Source organism: Lissotriton vulgaris, chromosome 9, assembly GCF_964263255.1.
Source record: "Lissotriton vulgaris chromosome 9, aLisVul1.2, whole genome shotgun sequence".
NCBI classification, from domain to species: Eukaryota; Metazoa; Chordata; class Amphibia; order Caudata; family Salamandridae; genus Lissotriton; species Lissotriton vulgaris.
Window position 1 is genome coordinate 1,057,003,808 of NC_141697.1, and position 18,778 is coordinate 1,057,022,585.

An 18,778-nucleotide genomic window follows, 5' to 3' on the forward strand; every position below is an offset into this window, starting at 1 on the left:
TGAGAAGCAAGGAAATGAGAGTGGCGTCAAAGCCAACCAATGGCAACTAATGATAAATAAGGGTGGGCTCTAAGCCCGTTTTAAGGAGGTTTTTTTGTTTACAGAGATTTTGCAACAACAGTGCATATGCAGTCTCAGGCGAAATTTAAAAATAAGATTTTATATAAGACCCCTGCGTTACACCACAAGTTAAAGAATGGAATACTGATGTAAACAGGGGCAATGATACTACCATTGTGAAGCTTGCACAGAAAACACACAGCCCCTTTTAGCACAGTCTTAACAAAGCCTATCAAGCCATGATGTCAGTGATCAGCTGCTGAAAGACCAAGCAATACTGATGGTGGTGACACTGTTGACATTAAATGTACCCCATAGGTCCTTAAGTACTCGCAATAGAAGGGAATCTGCGCCTCTAAGTAGTAGCATAGCTCTTCATACTCTTTGCTGTAGATAATGATATTCTTGATTTTCAAGCTCTGTATGATAAATTTACCATCTTTTTTATCAATAGGCTGAGGTTGTTCATGACGATATTGAGCTAAAGTTTAGTGAAAGAAAGATCCACTTAAAAGAAACTCCGAGGCAATTCTCAGGTGTACACCAGTCACTCAACTAGATTGGAGTCTGACTGTTAATTCACTCAGATCCATTGGTGCGGGAACAATGGTCAGAGCAGCGGTATTGGCGGGTTCATCTGCTCACTATAATCATGGGGAATTTCATAAGTCTTTGTGTGTTTGAACAAGAGATCTACTATTTGGGAAAAATCCCTTCAACTGGATAGTGTCTGGACCTCCCCAAGACTTTGTTCCTATAAAAATGGGTACGATTGGTGCATTTTGGCACACATGTTCCAAAATAATAAGTTAAATATTGTATGTGTGTCTGATTATTTAAGGAGAGCACATTCTCCACGGTCCATAGTCAACACATATTCCAGTCCCAGGTTTCCTGCTATCCTGTTATTGTCCTTGTTCCGGGCTCGCCTCTCAGGGATGGTTTAGTTAGAGCATTCAAATTTTAATTTTGCTTCTAGTAGTGATCCTCTTAATTTTCCAGGTCCTCGATCACCTCTCAGGGTCGGTGCTGATTGGGTTCTAGATCATTTACAGCTGGAAGAATTCTTTGGAGCATGCTGTCGTATTCCGGAATTTTGAACCAGTGGCAAATCTTTTGCCTATCTTGCCCAGCGTTTTTTGAACTTGCCCCCCATCTCCTTACGCCTTAGTGCCCGAATCGTCTTAAATTCAGGAAACTATTGAAAAGTTAACTTTTTAATAACTGAGCGTCCCATCATCTTCTGTTTCTACCGCTGTCAGAGCGGAGATATCCCTCCGGGGGTGATTCCAGCGCTCTACAAATTCTTCATTCATTCATTCCAATTTGCTCTTGAGGTCAGCGTCCTACTGCATTGTGAATATACTCACAGACAGTCCACCTCACTTGTGAAAGTCAAGTTCGGTATTATTTATGGAAGAGAACCATTTCCACGTCAGAATATGCAGTAGTGTGGAAAGTGCTGGTCGAAGGCTTCCGGGATACAGGTTGGTTCACTGATGGAGCCAATATACACGAAGATGTATCTACCAGTGGGGAACACTGCTGGCCTACACTCAGGTAATAAGGCCAGTAGGAGAGAGGAGAAGCCCTTCACAGGGCTTTTCTCTGGAGGACCCCAAAACATCATCATGGCAATTAACAATTTGATACTAGTTCTCCGTAACATCCATGAAACGCTAGAAATATGTCCCACTCTCGATCGCGGTGGGATGACAGAGAATTTTATTCTTCTGAGTTCAATAAACATATAAATGCGAGTTTGGTCATATTAACACCTGTTATGTGCTTTCAGACATATGAATGCAATTAATGGTTTCAGTATGTTAACTTAGCTACTGAACTCAATATCACACATTTTTATGACAGATGGAAAGTGCTTCCTTGCATGCGTGAAAATTGGTCCTGTATTTAGTTCTCTGAAAACCCTATCGGTTTCCATGCCATTTTATTTAAAGGCGGTTCAAAATGTGAAGAACTTACGGTCTGTGGGATGCGAATTGTTGCAGACAGAGCTATGCTACACGGAAATAGAATCTCAGTCTGAACTTATTAAAAAACGTAGCCTACAGAAATTGTAGGCTGCTTTTTATGAAAACCACCTAAATCAATATGGCACAGTGCAAGACCGTAGCCATGGGGGAGAAGGGGGGTTGAGGGCCAGGCCAGGCAATGTTCATTTGCAGCTCTCTAAATGACCCTGACGCTGGCAGACTTTTTAGTGTAATAAACGTTTCACAGAAATAAATAGGTAATTATTCATTATAAAACTAAGGATTGCTCACATTTTCTATTTAACCCCTTGGCCGCTGCGCGAATTCCGCTGCGCCGCTGGGGGGGGTGAGGGGTGAGCGCGGCGCTTCTGTGCTAGTGACGGAACCACACCGCCATGAGTCACGGGCTGCCTGTGCTCATGACGGCGTGGTTCCGTCACGACCATGACCGCTCATTAATTTGCCCACACCAGCGGGGAATTAATGCCACGTGGGCGGAATGGCAGCCGCATGATGGAACCATGCCATCATGAGCACACACTGCCTGTGGCTCATGACGGCGTGGTTCCGTCATGTGCACGCAATGGGTTAAATGAAGCGTTTTCACCTTTGAATATATACAGCGCGGCGCCGACGAAGGCTGAGGCTCTCCCCTTCAGTCATGGGTGCATCTGTGGCAGAGTGAGCATATGTGGTCAGCTCCTTCATCTAACTGATGGGAGCTGATTCTCTCACCTAGGATTAACATCAGTCAACGGTGTGTGTGGGCATCTAGCTAAGGTTTTGTACTGGAAGAATTCCCTTCCAGAGCTAAATACGATGCTTAGACAACTTCAAACACAACAGCATATTATCAAGGGGGTTTATCTCTGCTTTTTTGGCTTTAAAAGCCAAGAAGGCGGAGATAAAATTATCTCCCTATTACCTAGCTGCCGCTAACACCAGTTAGCGACAGCTAGTAGGAGATAGCGACCATCTTGGGCCCCACTTTGCATGTCAGTGATATTTATCACTAATGAGATGCAAAGTGGGCGTGCCAAGATGTTAGCGACTGAAAACAGTCTCTAACATCGCTATCTCCTATTATCAACTTTTGGAGATATTCGCGCTAAGCGGGAATATCTCCAAAAGCTAACACCTGCCCTGAGCAGTTCTTAGCCATGTTATCCAATGGGAGGTGGATAACATGGCTAAGAGCATTAGCTCGGTAATGCATGAATATCGCTGACTTTTCAGCGATATTCATGCATTTCGGCCGTTTTTTATCGCATTTGCGATAAACCTTGCTAATAGCAAGGTTTATCTGCGATAAAAATCGCCGATGTGCGGCGATAATTTTTGTCTCTAAACAAGTTAGAGACAAAAATTATCGCTAGTTGTTGGTAATATGCCCCACTGTTCCTAATTTGTAAGTGTGCTGTATAGTGCAGCACACATGCAAAGTCGAAAAAGAAAGGACAAATGAAAACATTTCTTCATTAAATGCCTGGTTTCAAAAGGCGTTATGTTTTTATGCAAAACTCTGTCTCGCATTTTTGGCAGATAGGGTTTTGGGTCAAAAGGCTGGGTGGTTGCATCGGAAAGCCCATGTAATGCCCTGTAGATGCTAACTAACGCAAGGAGCACTTTGCGTTACTTTTAGTCAATTTCCAGAGCAAAACAAGTTTTGCACTGAAAAGCAAATAATAAAAAATAACATTTTGTGCTGGTAAGATGTTACTAAACCACCCCTCAGAGTTATATATATATTTTTTTAAAAGGCCCGATTCAAACCATACATATGACTAAAGAATGGAACCTAATAAAGGAGATAGGAGTAAATGTGGCAAGAAAGCACTATGCATCGATGCCATCAACTAGTTTTTTTTGTGTTTTTTTTACAAATAAGAGAGTTTCATGCCTGTCTAACAATATGCATTGTGTTCATGGTTTTGTGAGATTGCATGAGTGAATATGATTTTCATATGGTGTAGCGGTCAGGTGAACTCCCTGGCATATTTTATAATCCTGCTTTCCCTAATCAATCACACTCGGCCACATGCATCATTGTTGCCATTTGCGATTCCTAGATTGCGAAACTTAAGGAATCGCAATTTAGAAATCGCAAACAGCAATGCATGAAAAAATCGCAACTTTTTTTGCGATTCCTTATTTTTCCTTAATTGCGATTCACAATTTGCGAATCGCAATTAAGGAAAACCTTCCCATTGATTCCTATGGGCCAAAAGGCCCATAGGAATGAATGGGAAGGCATTCACATTTTGAGATTTTTCATTTGCGAATTCGCAAAATGTGAATGCAATTTCAAGGGTGCAGGGGGGGTCCAAAGAACCCCTCCCTGCACCCCTGAAATTTAACTTTAAATGCAATTTACACACACACATGCCCCAAGGACATGTGTGTGTGTAAATTAAAACTTACAAATATGTAACGTGTGCATGTTTGAAAGTTTTCGGTAAATTAGCATGAAGTTCAACGTCATGCTAATTTACCCCTTCCAATTTGCGAATTTGCAATTTAAAAATTATCATGCATTGCATTTAAGAAATCTCAAATTGCGATTTCTTAAATGCAAACGCAATTTTAGAAATCGCAACATGGTTGCGTTTCATAAAATTGCGAAAAGCATGATGCATCCAAAATTTGAGAATTGCATCCACAAACGGCCAAAAATTGCGATTTGCACCGTTTGCGAATGCAATTCTCAATGATGCATGTGGGCAACTGTTCGATCTATGGAAAATCACTTTATCCGTGTTGTGTTGCAGCTGCCACGTCTGAAAGCATTTTGAGTGTGTACATGTATTTAAATGTGCGCATTCTGTGCATTTGCTTTATTTGTGAGCAGCGTCAAATGGATAAGGTTTCCAATGCTACTTATTTAGGAGTAGAGTGCTCAAAGTCACCTTTATTCCATACAGAGAGTTTACTAGTTGAGCGCAGCAGTATTTCCTGTGTGGAGCAGCAGACCCCATTTTACCAGTTGGTAAATTGCCCTGAGAAAAGATTAGAGTGCAGTTGGGGTGAAGTAAGTAATGCTGCCCCACCCCCCTGCTTCAAGCAATATTCAAGGTATTCAAGAAAAGATGAGAAAGCATAAGATTAAGAAAGCAGCAAAGTAAGAGAGAGATACAGAGTCACATCACAGAGTTAGGGGGAATGAGGAAGAATGACAGCGAGGGGGAGATAAAATATAGAGTATAAATGGGAGAAAATGAAAGAAGTGATGTGAAGGAGAAGAATGAAGTTGTTGAGAGACTAATAGAAAAGCTAAATAGTGGAAGAGGAAGACAGAAAAAAAGGGAAAGCAAGCAAACTGAAGAGAGGATAAAGAACAGGAGAGAGCCCAAGGAATAGAGTCAGATGTAAAGGAACAGAGCGATGAATGAATATAAGCTTTATAAAGCCCAGGGGTGTCAAGGCGCTGCAGAAAGAGGTCAACCGGGATGAGAAAAGAGATACAAATATATATCCAACTTACAGAGTAGAGAGAGCAAAGAGCCAGGTCCTCGAGGATTTGCGAAAAAGAGAGTGAGAGTCCAGACCCGAGATTGAAAGAGGGATCGAGTTCCAGTATTTGGCCGCAGAGACAGAGAAGGCTCTACCTCCCCACCTAGCTTTCCCGAAGCTAGGGACTATCAGAAGGTTCTTACTGGCCGATCTTAGCTGCTTGATGGGGACATATCTCTAAAATAGTTTCCTGATGCCATCTGACCCTGTGTTGTAGAAGGCCTTATGAACCAGGCAGAGGGCTTTGAATACAATTATCCGATAAATATAATAATATTAAATCAAGTGGAAGCCAGTGCAGATTCCTGATGGTGGCCAAAACTGGGTGATATTTGGGAAGACCCATAACCAGCCTGGCGGAAGCATTCTGCACAAGCTGCGGTCGTGCACTAGCCCCTTGTTGATACCCAGATATAGGGCATTACAATAGTCCAGTCTAGCCAACACAAGGGCTATAGTGGCCTTTTTTAGGGCAGAGAAGGAAAGATATTGAGAGATCTTTCTGAGAATCCTAATCATCCCAAAGGAGGTAGAGACTGTCCTATTAACTTGAAGGGCCAAGGAAAGAGAGTTGCCAATTATGATGCCCATGTTTTTGGCACTAAGGGCAGGGCAGGGACCAAGCGAGTCCGGCCACCAGGCATCTGGCCAAAAGTCCTGATGGTTTATAAACATTAAAACCTCAGTTTTTTCCCCATTGAGTTTCAAATAGTTCTCAACCATCCAGGAGGCCACTGCCTCCATACAGTTTTTAAAATTCACTGCTGAAGCTTCCACACTGTCAGTGATGGAGACCCTGATTTGAGTGTCATCGGCATAGGATAATACTTCCAACCCAAATGATCTTACCAGCCCGGCGAGAGGGGTCACAGAGATATTATAAAGGGTGGGGCTCAATGAGGAGCCCTGAGGAACTCCACAGAACAGCTGATTGGGAGCTGAGTAAAATTGGCCCATTTTGACCCTTTGTGACCGGTCTGTAAGAAATGAGGTGAGCAGGTTCAGTGCAAGGCCCTTAATCCCAATTTCCTTAAGCCTCCCAACTAGTCTTAGAGGAGAGAGGGTATCGAAGGCCGCTGTAAGGTCCAGAGGGATAAGCACAGTCCTGCGACCTGCATCCACCTGGCTTCTGATGTTGTTAAGTACAGCGGTTAATGCCGTCTCAGTACTATGCTCTCCCCTGAACCTATGCTGAGAGCCATCGAGCAACTGATGTTCCACTAGGTACGAACTAAGATGTAAGTTCAGATGCTTTCCAGGATTTTTGCTGGTACCGGCAGTAGGGAGATGGGACAGTAATTTTTTAATTCAGCGGGATCCAAGGAGGGTTTTTTCAAGAGCGGTTTAACCACCGCAGTTTTTCACGCAACGGTATACTGCCCAGATGTAATGGCAGTATTAAGAAGTGAGGTCGGATGAGGACCAATAGCCTCTTTTCCCAGCTTCAATATTTTCAAAGGGCAAGGCTCCAGCGGGGAGCCAGACCTGATTCCATTTAGCATCCGCTCTGTATCCTCTTGGAGAAAAGGAGGGAAGGGCCAAAAATGACCTTCTTCCCCCGGTGATGCGCAGTGAACCCCAATGGGAAGAGCAACAAAGGCGAAGGGGGCATTTATTGAGAAAGAGAGAGATTAGAGAGAAAGACAGGTACAGGAATAAATTGCGAGAGACTGAGAGATGGTCCAATATTGGGTAGTGGTGTGCTTTGTTGCCTTTAAAGCATATTAAACAGCTCATTCAGTATAAAGGAAAATACAGTTCCCTTTACCCAATACTGCAATGCTTTTTTCCCAACTTATTGTATTGAACTTTTTCCTTCTTATAATCTACAGCTTGTGTATGTAGGTAACCATCCTTTCAACAATGTCAACTCCTTCTTCATACAGAATTGTTGGTAATAACAATGAGGCCACATTTGTTACTTGAAGGTAAAGGCACTGTTATTTCACTCATCATTCATTACAAAAACACGGAATACCTTAACCTATGTTTGTGGGTGGGTGTTACCTTTTCAGTGTGGGTCTAAATGTGCAGACGAGGTTGACACTCAACTTCTCACTGGCTAGTGGGCTGCTTCTCTGACACAGGAGAACCTTAATATAGCCAAGCCACCATCAACACTAGATTTCAAGAGTTCTATACATTCCTCTATGCCCCAGTGCACAGGCCACAACTGCAGAACTTTGAGGGTTTTCTGTCCCTGGGTCTTCTGCGGGTACTTACGGGGAAGATGCAGAAGATTTGGGGGAGGATATGACTATACAAGAAGTTAAAGCTGCCATTAAAAACATGGTGCATGGTAAGGTTCCTGGAGCAGAGCATGTCTGTGGAGTTCTTTGCTGCATATAGGCACAGCTTGGCAACAAAACTAGGTGATCTTTACTCTGCAGCTGTGAAGTTAGAACAGCTACAGGTGTCTACATGTGAAGCTCTTGTCATCCCTTTCCTGAAACCTGGTCGCCTTTCACAGATGTCAGTGCCTACCAGCCTTTGTCCATGCTCAAAGTGGACTATAAAATTTGTACTCGAATTCTTGTGACCCGACTCCTGCCCCATATGCCCACTTCGATTCATATAGATCAAGCTAGTTTTTTTCCTTGGTGTAATAGGACACTTAATATCCAGAGACTCATATCACTCCTGAACAATGATTTTTTGTATAAGCGGTTGGCTGCTGTCATGGCGATTGACATTGACAAGGTCTTTGATAGCTCAAGTTGAGAAATTCTTGTATCAAGTGATGTCTGGAATGGGGTTGGGTCCTGGGTTCAATCGCTGGATAAGGCTTCTCTACATGGGTCCCAAGGCGCGGGTTCACACTGGCAGAACTGTATCTGAACCTTACGATGCGGAACTAGCCAAGGGTGTCCAATCTCTCCCTTATTATTCACCATTGCAATGAAGCCACTGGTCGACTTTGCTAGCATGGGGGTCTGTATACCGTGTGTTGGAGTAACCCAAGGGCAGTCCCATTATACAGCATCATATGCTGACGATATACTACTCTTTCTCCAAGATGTTGGAAACAACAAACTTTTTGGAGCGCTGAGGTCCAGTCTTTGGCCTGCATATATTTTTTAGCAGAAATCCTATTTGTTCACAATCTGTGGAGGTGCCGCTCCTCCTCTGAACCTGAGGAGACTCGCCTGGAGCCCTACATGTCTTAAATATTTAGGTGTTAGAATATACCATAACCAACAAGATTTGCTAGATGGTAATGTTGGGGCAGCCATCGGAGCTCTTTGAACTAGAATAAACATTTGCAAGACATTGCTATTGTCCATGGCTGGCAGGATAGTGGTGGCTAAGATTGATGGCACTCTCAAGATTGCTTTATTTCTTCACCACGCTTCGACGGTTGTTCCAGGCCATTGAATCCCTACTTTGGAACTGATCTGGGGAAAGGTAGGCGCAGGGTGGCACTAACTAAATTACAGTGCCCTGTGGAGGAAGGAGGACTGGCTGCACCTGACCTAGAGTCTTATTACCTGGCGGCCCAACTGCAATGGTTAAACCATTGGGATTGCTACAGGATGAATCCAGAAGGAATATGTGATCTAACAATGTGATCAAAATGATTACGGTATGTTACATCGCAGTCTTTACAACGCAAGTCATTACAACGACTTGCGCTGGAGGGCGCTGGACTTAGGAGTAGTAAGATTTACTATTCCAATACCAGTCTACATACAGTAGGGAAGGTGTTGGAATAGTAAATCTTACTATTCCTTAGGTTATCGCACCATCCTACGCAAGTCGATGTAACGCTTGCGTTGTAACAGCTGCGTTGCAACTGCATCGCAGTGTAATCACTGCGTTGTAAAGGATGTTTCCCATCCAGAAATAGAGGGTATCATTGGCTCGCCACTTGATTTGAAGCAATTATTGCAGGTCCTCTTGGTTTCCTGGTGACATTTAACTGTGGTCTCTAGGGAGCTCCTAGTAATACCGTAGTGCTGGCGATGTTGTCTACAGTGGACTCATGTTCAAGTGCCTAATTCACCTATTCTGCCACTAAAGTGGTTGAAAATTGTGGCTTGGAGCACTGTGGGGTATTGAGGGATGGGCTAACTATATGGGTAATCATGTAGGCGATTAGTAGGGGTAATGAATATTGCTTATGTTTGAAGACTTTGCTGAAGAATTCGATATACCAGGAGGTCAATTACTGTTGCAGTGGTTGCCACGATTAGGAATCACTGGAGGAATGTAGGTGCTGAGCCTGTAACACACCATGTGTGTCAGTTGTTCTGTACAACATCAGGTCATGTAAATGCGGTCACGTGTCTATATTGTGCTATCAGTGCTTTTGTTCCTACTTCTCTCAATGATCTGAAAGTGAAATGGGAAACGGACCTAGGGCTTCAGATTACTGATATGTACTGGGAAAGGATTTTAGCATGTATACCTGCTATCACTCATAAGGCCAGGTTCATTAATTAATTGTTATATTCTGCATAGAGCTGATGTTACACCTGGTAAGATCAATATGTACTATCGCAGTGCATTATTAATTTTTTCGTAGCGTATCCTGGTAATTAGTGCTTTATGTTTTTAATTGAAAATAATACATTTTGTTTCAAATAAAATAAATAGTGAGCTACTATACCACCACAGAGTTCTATGAAGATGGGTGCACTTTCTAGTAGATTATGCCAAGCTCTTTCTTACAAGTCCATTTCTGCAAGGGTAGAAGCCAACCAGACCTCAGTTCCCATTCCTTGATATTTGAAGGTCAGGCTTTCATGTATTGTGGTATTTCTAAACACTAAGGCCCAGATTACGAGTTGCTCGTTAAATTCTGACCCTTGAATTTCGAGTTTGGTTTTATTTAATGCATCTGATAACTATCAAATGTGTTAAATAAATCCACATTTGTTAAATTTTGGTAGGTCAAACCTAATTAAATAGCAACGGTATTAACTGTATCATGCAGATTTTGGTGCCATAAACACCAACATCTGTTTGTTGTTTACCAGAAAAAACGTAAAAGGTGATATTTATCGCACCCAATAAATAACAAACCCCATGGTCTTGCTTTATATAGCAGGAGTGATAAATAGCACCTATCCTTGCAATCGGCCTGTACGATTACATCCCCACAGTACAGGACCACATTCGCGCCACCTTTACCCTTGTGTTTTTCTGATCGAGAGACTTCTCGCTCAACGTCTGCCCAATATAATACTTGTCTCACCCATTGCCACTGTCTTGGCACTCTGGCTGAATTTCAGGTCTGTGTTTAACATTTTTAACAATTACTGGAACTACTTCAAGAAATCATCTCTCCAATTCTACCTCCTATTTTGGGTGATTAAACATGGCAGGTCCATCTCAGGTTTATGAACACCTTCCCTAGTCAGTGTAATTTCTAGTGTATTTGATATGTCAACCCAGTACACCTTACTGGGCATGGTGAAAACATGTGGTAGAAATATGCTTCTAATCCACTATGGCTCGTGCAGGTCCTTGCCAGGCACAGGTACTCTTTAGACAACTATTTGGACGTCAGATGCAATCCATTGTACGACGATGTATTTTTGCATTTTAGTGTATGTGCCTTAATATTCAATCTTATTCTCTTTCCTCTTAGTCCCTCCCTATGACCAGCTCCCACCTCTATTTTTTCAGGCTGGTCAAACCCATGAATGATTTGACAAATGATACATATTAGGACCTTTTTTGTTCTCAATTATCATGCTGCTCATACAGCTGCACTATACATTGAACTACTGACAGGAAAGGACCTGGACAAGAGGAGGAGGGTCAGGGTTGCTGATGCTTCAAGCACCTTGTTAACCTCTCTCAATTCATCTCACGTCTGGTGGTAGACCCATCCCAGGCACCAAGCTGCCTCTGGTTAGGTCATGTAGCCCACAGGGTAACATCCAGTCATCCAGTATCCCCATCCATCCATGTGACCAACCTGCTGCAGGGTTACGGGGGGGATGCCAGACCACCAGGCAGGCACGGCGGCGAAGCCAAAATGAGATAAAAGCAGCAGTAGAAGCCTCCTCTGGGCATTGCAACACAGAGAAAGCAACTTGCTGCTTGAGTGCTGCAGTAAAATCCAGTCCTGACTACTGGGCAGATCTGTGTTTGCTGCCTGAGACAGCATCATCTGTGTAAAGAGGAGCAATTGGTCGGGTCCCGGAGAGTCTAGACTCCAAGTCAGTTTGAGCCGCTGCCCCGCCTCCTCAAGACCAGCATCTTGTACTATTGCGTAGTTAAGTGCACACTGCACAGCAAGGGACACATTGAGGAACTTATTCCTAGCACAACATTTCTGAACAGGTGATATTTTCTGCCCGACCTGAAGACAATAGTATTGGTGAACAAAGAGGTTAGTCAATTGTCATGCATACCCTATATGTGGACCAGATTCTTATAATGTGTATAATACATTATTTGTCCAGCATCGCACAATTTGGTCAACAAGTAGGGAAGTCAGAATGGATCCCATATTTTCCAGTTTCACACTGTGCAATTCAGCCACTAGAAAGGTTAATGCTTCATCCTTAATTCTTGGAGGATGAGATTGGAGCAGGGGTGTTAGCCAGAATCCACATTTGAAGTCAGTTTTAGGTAGTGCTAATGTTACCCAAAGACATAAAAGCGCCTCACAACAGACAGACACTACATTATGTGTTTTTTTTGGCAACAGGAAATTTGCTAGGATTTATAGGATGTTGAACACAGAGTTCAAACTGTTAAAAAGAGAGCTTTTAAACATGAACTGAGAAACAATCCTGCCCCGCCCTGATGACAAAACTATTAGCGAACTAAGAGGAAAGTCAGCTGTCATGCGTACACTATATGTAGCCCAGATTTTTATTATTAATGGACAACAATATAGGCTATCAAATAAAACACAAGAGTTTTTGGTACAGTGCACATACTGAACTCATGTAGTTGGACAAATATTTGTCAATGAACAAAAAGGAGGCACAGTAAAGTAAAGTGTTGGTCTAAGATCACACAATTTGGCCAGCCAGGGAGTTGGGTCAAGAGTCTGAACCTGGTTCCCATGATACATAGTTGGCAGTTGTAACCACAAAGTAACATTGCCTCCTGTGAAAGCTCGGGTGCATTTTGGGTTCAACTTCAGCTGAGCCAGAGCCAGGCACCTGGTTCGAGGCTGGCATGAACTTTCAATGGTTCACTGACCAATATAGGTGCAATGTTGGTTTATTTCACAGTGTTGATTTGCCTATCTCTCTGTGCAATGGTGTGCTCTCAGTGCTAGTCGTCTCTGAATGTGCTCCCTTCTAGCTGTGCCAAGCCCGTAGTGGCCTGGTCACCAAGTGGTAGGAGGAGCATACTAGCAGAAAAGAAACAAGCATTCGCATTTACGCAAGCCCTATTGCATTGCAAACGATAGTCATCACAGACAACAGTAGAGAGGGGGAGAAGGCACGGACAACTGGAGAGCGGGCAAGGAGAGGGGGAGAGAAGGCATTGACAACGGGAGGGAGGGGGCAGTAGAAGAACCTCATTAAAGAAAATAGTGCTCACAGTCTAAATAACACGTAGCATGTAACACTCAAAGTAAAGGGGCCAGTAGCCATGGGAGGATACAAATGACGACCAGGCTGTAATAAAGGAAGGCAGCATTTACGAAGGACAAAGACACAAGCCAATAAAAAATATGGGTGGGGGAGTGGGTGGGTATTTCCACACATACTGATCTACACCATATCTTTGACAGAGCAACACTTGTGTGCTGACTCTAGGCTCGACCTACAAAGGTGGCAGTGGGGAGAAAGACAAGCACCCCTGGAAAGACTGCAGCAGCAGTGAGAGTGCGTTGCACCTCAGATGTGAATCAGTAGGATAGCATGTGCCTAAAGCCCATCGCCTAGCACACTGTAACTGTCCTGTCTTACGTGCTTTTTAGGGGCACAGAGAGCAGCAGTGCAGTTTAACTAGAGAGGAACTTGAATATGCAAATCATTATGATGGGAATGATATTTTGATGCCATAATTATAGCATCCGATAAAATCCAATATCTTCAGATTTTATCGGATGCAATCTTAATTGCATATTCTGAATTTTTGAGGAATAACATCTGGATTTTAGTGCTTGTCGCACCAAAAGCATCATGTCTCTGGGTATGGACGTGAACCAGACCTTTTCCCCTCGTTAAATTCCAGCAGGTTTTACCGGACGAACTTTAGCGAATGGTACAATCTTTATCACACCTGAAAATAACCGAGTGCAATAAACACCGCATCGCTTGTAATTATAAACAGCATAAAAAGCAAATGTTGGTGAATGGATCGCAATGTAAAAGGCCACTCGTGATGAGGGCCGATGTGTTTCATGCATTTTCTATGGGCCCGATTCACAGAACTAACTTAAGACAAAATCCTAAACTTACTGCTTTTGGTATTCACAGAAGTTAGGATTTTGTCTTAAATTTGTCTTAAGACAGACTTAAGTTAGGATTTTGTCTTAAGTCTGTCTTAAGTCTGTCTTACAAACTTAAGACAAAATCCTAACTGCTGTGAATACCAAAAGTAGTAAGTTTAGGATTTTGTCTTAAGTTAGTTCTGTGACTCGGGCCCTATGTCTTTGAGATATTTTAACCCAGTCCCTAAAAGCTGCAATTCCCTTGACAATGTCATGGTAAACATATTTTGGTTCACAAAATTTTGTATGAGAAATGTGCAGTTCTACATTCATACAATTTGGCTCAGCCTAGACGTTCAGAAAAAACTGAGAGGAAGTGCAGTTTATAAAACCATTGTTTGCTTTCACCCTAATTTGTTATTTTATAAACAGCGGAGGAATAGTAGACAGGAGGATGGGGGCAGACAACACTGACATTCTTGGCTGCACACTTACCAGACGGAGAAATAACTCTGAATGGAAAAATTACTTTTATCTTCTATAGCTGTGATAATGGTATACCGTTTCAGTTCCAGATTCATGTTCATTTCTGTTTTCTTGAGGAAAAAGGTGTTTTCATCATTTTCCTGTGTTAAAGTATGTATTCATATTTTGAATTATAGAACTAGTAGTCCTGGTTTTATAATGAAAAAAACAAAACTACAAGTGCCAGAATTCAAAGAAAGAAACTGGAGCACTTAATTACGGCTGGACCTGGGAAATTTGCAGGGCTGGTGTTTGGAAGTTCTTTTTGGTCTTTCTATTCCATCCACTTTACTAAACTTTAAAGGGTGTGTTCTGATATATATTGAATTCACATCGGCCTACCCTGTTCCAATGATTTACCCTATTGAAGGATGTATAGTAAGAGGGTGTTTTAGAATATTGTGCGCCAATTCTTGTCTTTTGTTCACAGAATATACCAAGTTTCCATTGAGGGGCTCAATTGGCACATTATCGTCGCCAGAGTGCATGACAAGGCTAACTCCTCTATTTAACACCATCACTGCTGATGGTTTTCCCCTCCTGTGCTGGCCCCGATGTATTCCCATTGTTCATGACGAGATCAGCTCGTCATAAGCACAGCTCCACTGTGCCTCATGACGAGAAAAGCTAGCCTGAAGCATAAAATGTGGAAAGTGACTGGAACATTTCTATTGCTCCTTCTAAAAGATATTTTAAAAAACAATTAATGATCAATTGAACTCTATTGAGGTCTTTGGGTGCTCCAACCTTCAGTGAAAATATGGCCCATGGCATTACAATGAAATTGCCTTAATAGATGTTAGGAGCACTTTGCATAGGTAGTCTGAAGGAGCTATCACTGTTATGTCTATTTCTCTAAATCTGTAGGATTATTTTGCAACAGGCTGTTATTGAGGTGATGTCCTTACAATTAAGATGCAAGAAGATGCCATCAAATTAAAGGCAGAAAACTGGAGCAATGGCGTCCATACAGCATTAGCTGCTACCCCTTCTCAGGACTGTGACCTCTATTACTGAGCCCCCAAATGCTGAGAATGCATACCCAGATAACCTTGGTGTGCCATCTGGAGTCACCATCCATGGACTGGTTGCCAACGTCCACTCTTATTGCCATTCCCTGCAGTAGAACTCACATTCCACCTTTTGCAGACTCTACCACCAGGTAGATCACACGCCTCTTAAACGTTTCTGGAAGAGGTGGGGCAAAGTAAAATAGACTATCTACGAGTTCATGGCCTGCTGGTACAGGCCATAGCATCTTGCTAACCCCTCGTTTCCAACTAGCCCCCTAACTGGCTAATGATATTTTTGAGATGTGTGTAATATTTACAATGTCTCCTCTCAACACAACTATGTCTTACTATCTTTCCCTGTCTCAATTATCGCAACTGTGACAATTGATAAAATTAGGAAACAGGATACTAAACAGTTAATGTGTCACAGAAAAGAGAACATTTACATTCCAAATGTGCGCTATGTTGGAACATCCACCTTTAAAAACTGAAACTGGAGAAAGCCAAATTCTAGTGCTGCAATTCGACTGGCAATCAAAATCATAATCAACCTTTTAATAAAGCATTATTTAAGTATGCATTTGCAATTAATACATGTTCATGTATGCTTAATAAATCAATATTCATGTGTATTTGCAGAAAATGATGATTTTGACGAGAATGCAGTGTTAATACCAAATACCCCTGCTCCGGAACTTCTACAAGAAAATGCATTTGAGCTGGCGACCATTGCAGCTCCTCAGTTGCAAGAAGATCAATGCATAGGTATGCCTTTTTTTATTAAATGTAATTTTCTTATTTGAATGAGTACAACTTTGTTTTTGAGTTATATAGTGTGTATTTAGCATTGATATATTATTGAAGATCGTTGGCCTCAGAAGTTAGGTGTATCTGCTATAGCAGACTACCACCACTATGTGCCAGCTCCACGTAAGGCATTGGTGTGCCATTGTGCCCCTTGTGTGATAAGATCATGGTCTTACAACATTATGCCTTTGGTACTTACTAGTCCTGATGCCTAAATCATCAATCAGTAGTATTGGTTTGCATATTATCCATATTTTGGACGCACCACATTGTGGTGTAGCTTGATCATTATTAGTAGACCTGGAGTTACAAATACCTGGGTACAGGGATGTAGACATACCTAGGGTACAGGGAAAATACAGCCCATTATGAGTTGAAAACCTGACGGTCTACAAGCAAATCAGAAATCATTATTCCCAAGTCCAATTTTCTAGTGGTTGATCACGTTGAGTTAGATTTACACCCCAAACTTTAAGGAGCTATAAGTGGAACCATTACAGACCCCATCAGAATTTAAAGGCAACTCGTGATGAGAGCATATATGTTTCAATATATTATTTTCTCAGTGATCCCCATTCTTATGCCATCTGGCTATTTTTAGACTAGCTTTAGCACTCAGGATCTGCCTACAGGCATTACATCTTGAACCATTTTTAGACCATGATTACATATGTGGTATACCCAGATTCAGAAGCGTCTAAAATCACACTTCCCGACGCATGTCTCCAAATGCTGAGTTGCGCATTCAGAGACCCACGGCACCTCCAATAAGACGGAGGTAATGATCTTTGGAAATCTGTCCCCTAACTGGCCAGGAGCATGGTGGCCCGACGAATTAGGCTCTCCGCCCATACCAACTACTAAAGTAAAAAACCTGGGGGTACTGCTAGATGATAAACTAACATTTGCTGCTCACGCAAACTCCATTGTTTCAACTGCCTTTTACAAACTTAAATCCATCAAAAAGATTCTTCCTTTTCTTCCTCCCGACTCAGGTAAAACATTGGTTACGGCTTTTGTTATGTCAACCCAAGACTATTGTAAAGGACTCTTCATCAATGCTCAACAGAAAGTCATCCGCAAACTACAGTCTGTAGAAAATGCAGCTGCAAGAATGCTCTCTGGGACCCCAAAATTTAAATCTATCCCCCAAGTGATCAAAAATTACCACTGGTTGGCGCTAAATAATCAAATCAAATTCAAGGCACTTTCACCCACATGCATCAAACTCCCGTTTTGCATTTCCAAATTTGTGATTTTTACCGAATCGCAAATATGGATTCGCAAAACGGGATGCATCATTGAAAGTGCTAAATATTTCCGATTCGGTAAAAATCGCAATTTTTACCGAATCGCAAATATTATGCGAATTCAAAATTGCGAATTCGCTATTCCCATTGATTCCTATGGGCCAAAAAGCCCATAGGAATCAATGGAAATTGCGAATTCGCAATTTTGAATTCGCAAATGTTGATGCATTCCATGGGTGCAGGGGGGGGTCCAAAGGACCCCCCCCTGCACCCCTGAAATGTATTCTTAAATGGATGTTTCACACACACATGTCCTAAGGACATGTGTGTCTGTAACATGACATTGTTTAAAATGTAAATAAGATCATTTTAAACATTTTTCGCAAATTACCACGAGGTTCAACCTCGTGGTAATTTGCACTTGCAAACATTGTATTCGCAATTTGTTTTCAGAATGATGCATTGCATTTATGGAATCGCAAATTTGCGATTGCTTAAATGCAATCGCATTCTGGAAAGTCGCAATATTAGCGATTTTCATGAAAAAATAATGATGCATTCCAAAAAGCATTTTTGGAATCGCAAACGGCCGATTTTATGGAATCGCACCGTTTGCGACTCCAAAAATGCTTGATGCATGTGGGCACTTGTATAGCCTACAAAGCCTCCCGTAAGTTAGGGCCCCGCTATCTCATCAACTCTTTGGCATTCTATGCCCCTAACAGAACACTATGTACTATGAATGCCCTGTTGATGACTGTGCCCCGAACTAAAACAGCCTCATGGGGTGACCGCCGTTTCATTGTTGCCACATCCAAACTGTGGAACTCACTTGATACGGACATCAGATCCTGCCCTACTCTTACCACTCTTTAGAAGGAAAATAAAGACCTGGCTTTTTAACCAATAAATCTTTGTTATCATCTTTTATGATCTGTCTTTATCTAGCGCCGAGACGCCTCTGGGTATTTGCCTGCGCTTAACAAATTTCATAAATAAATAAATAAATAAATGATGTGGAAGGATACCATTCCTCTTATGTAAAAGGATATGCAGATTCACTAAGGACCCATCTGCTTTTATTACACTTTTGAGGCTTCTTATTCTGGTTATATGTTTGTTGCATTACCAGCTCTAGACCTCCACTCTAACACGTTTGTAAACCTCCCTGATAACTTACTCAACACTCTTTCCCACCAAATGGGAATGATACTAAAAAAACTCTTGGGTCTTTTTTTAAATTTTGAAACAGCTACTTGTTTGAAA

At 42.1% G+C, this 18,778-nt stretch overlaps 1 protein-coding gene across 2 annotated transcripts in view; it reads left to right on the forward strand.

Annotated features, from left to right (window-relative positions):
• FBLN2 (fibulin 2) overlaps nt 1–18,778 on the forward strand; it is a 632,659-nt gene that overhangs the window by 471,537 nt on the left and 142,344 nt on the right. For both annotated transcript variants that reach the window (XM_086939012.1, XM_086939013.1), the window contains exon 7: nt 16,095–16,220. In XM_086939012.1, coding sequence (XP_086795138.1) covers nt 16,095–16,220 — 126 coding nt within the window. The remainder of the gene's footprint in view (nt 1–16,094; nt 16,221–18,778) is intronic.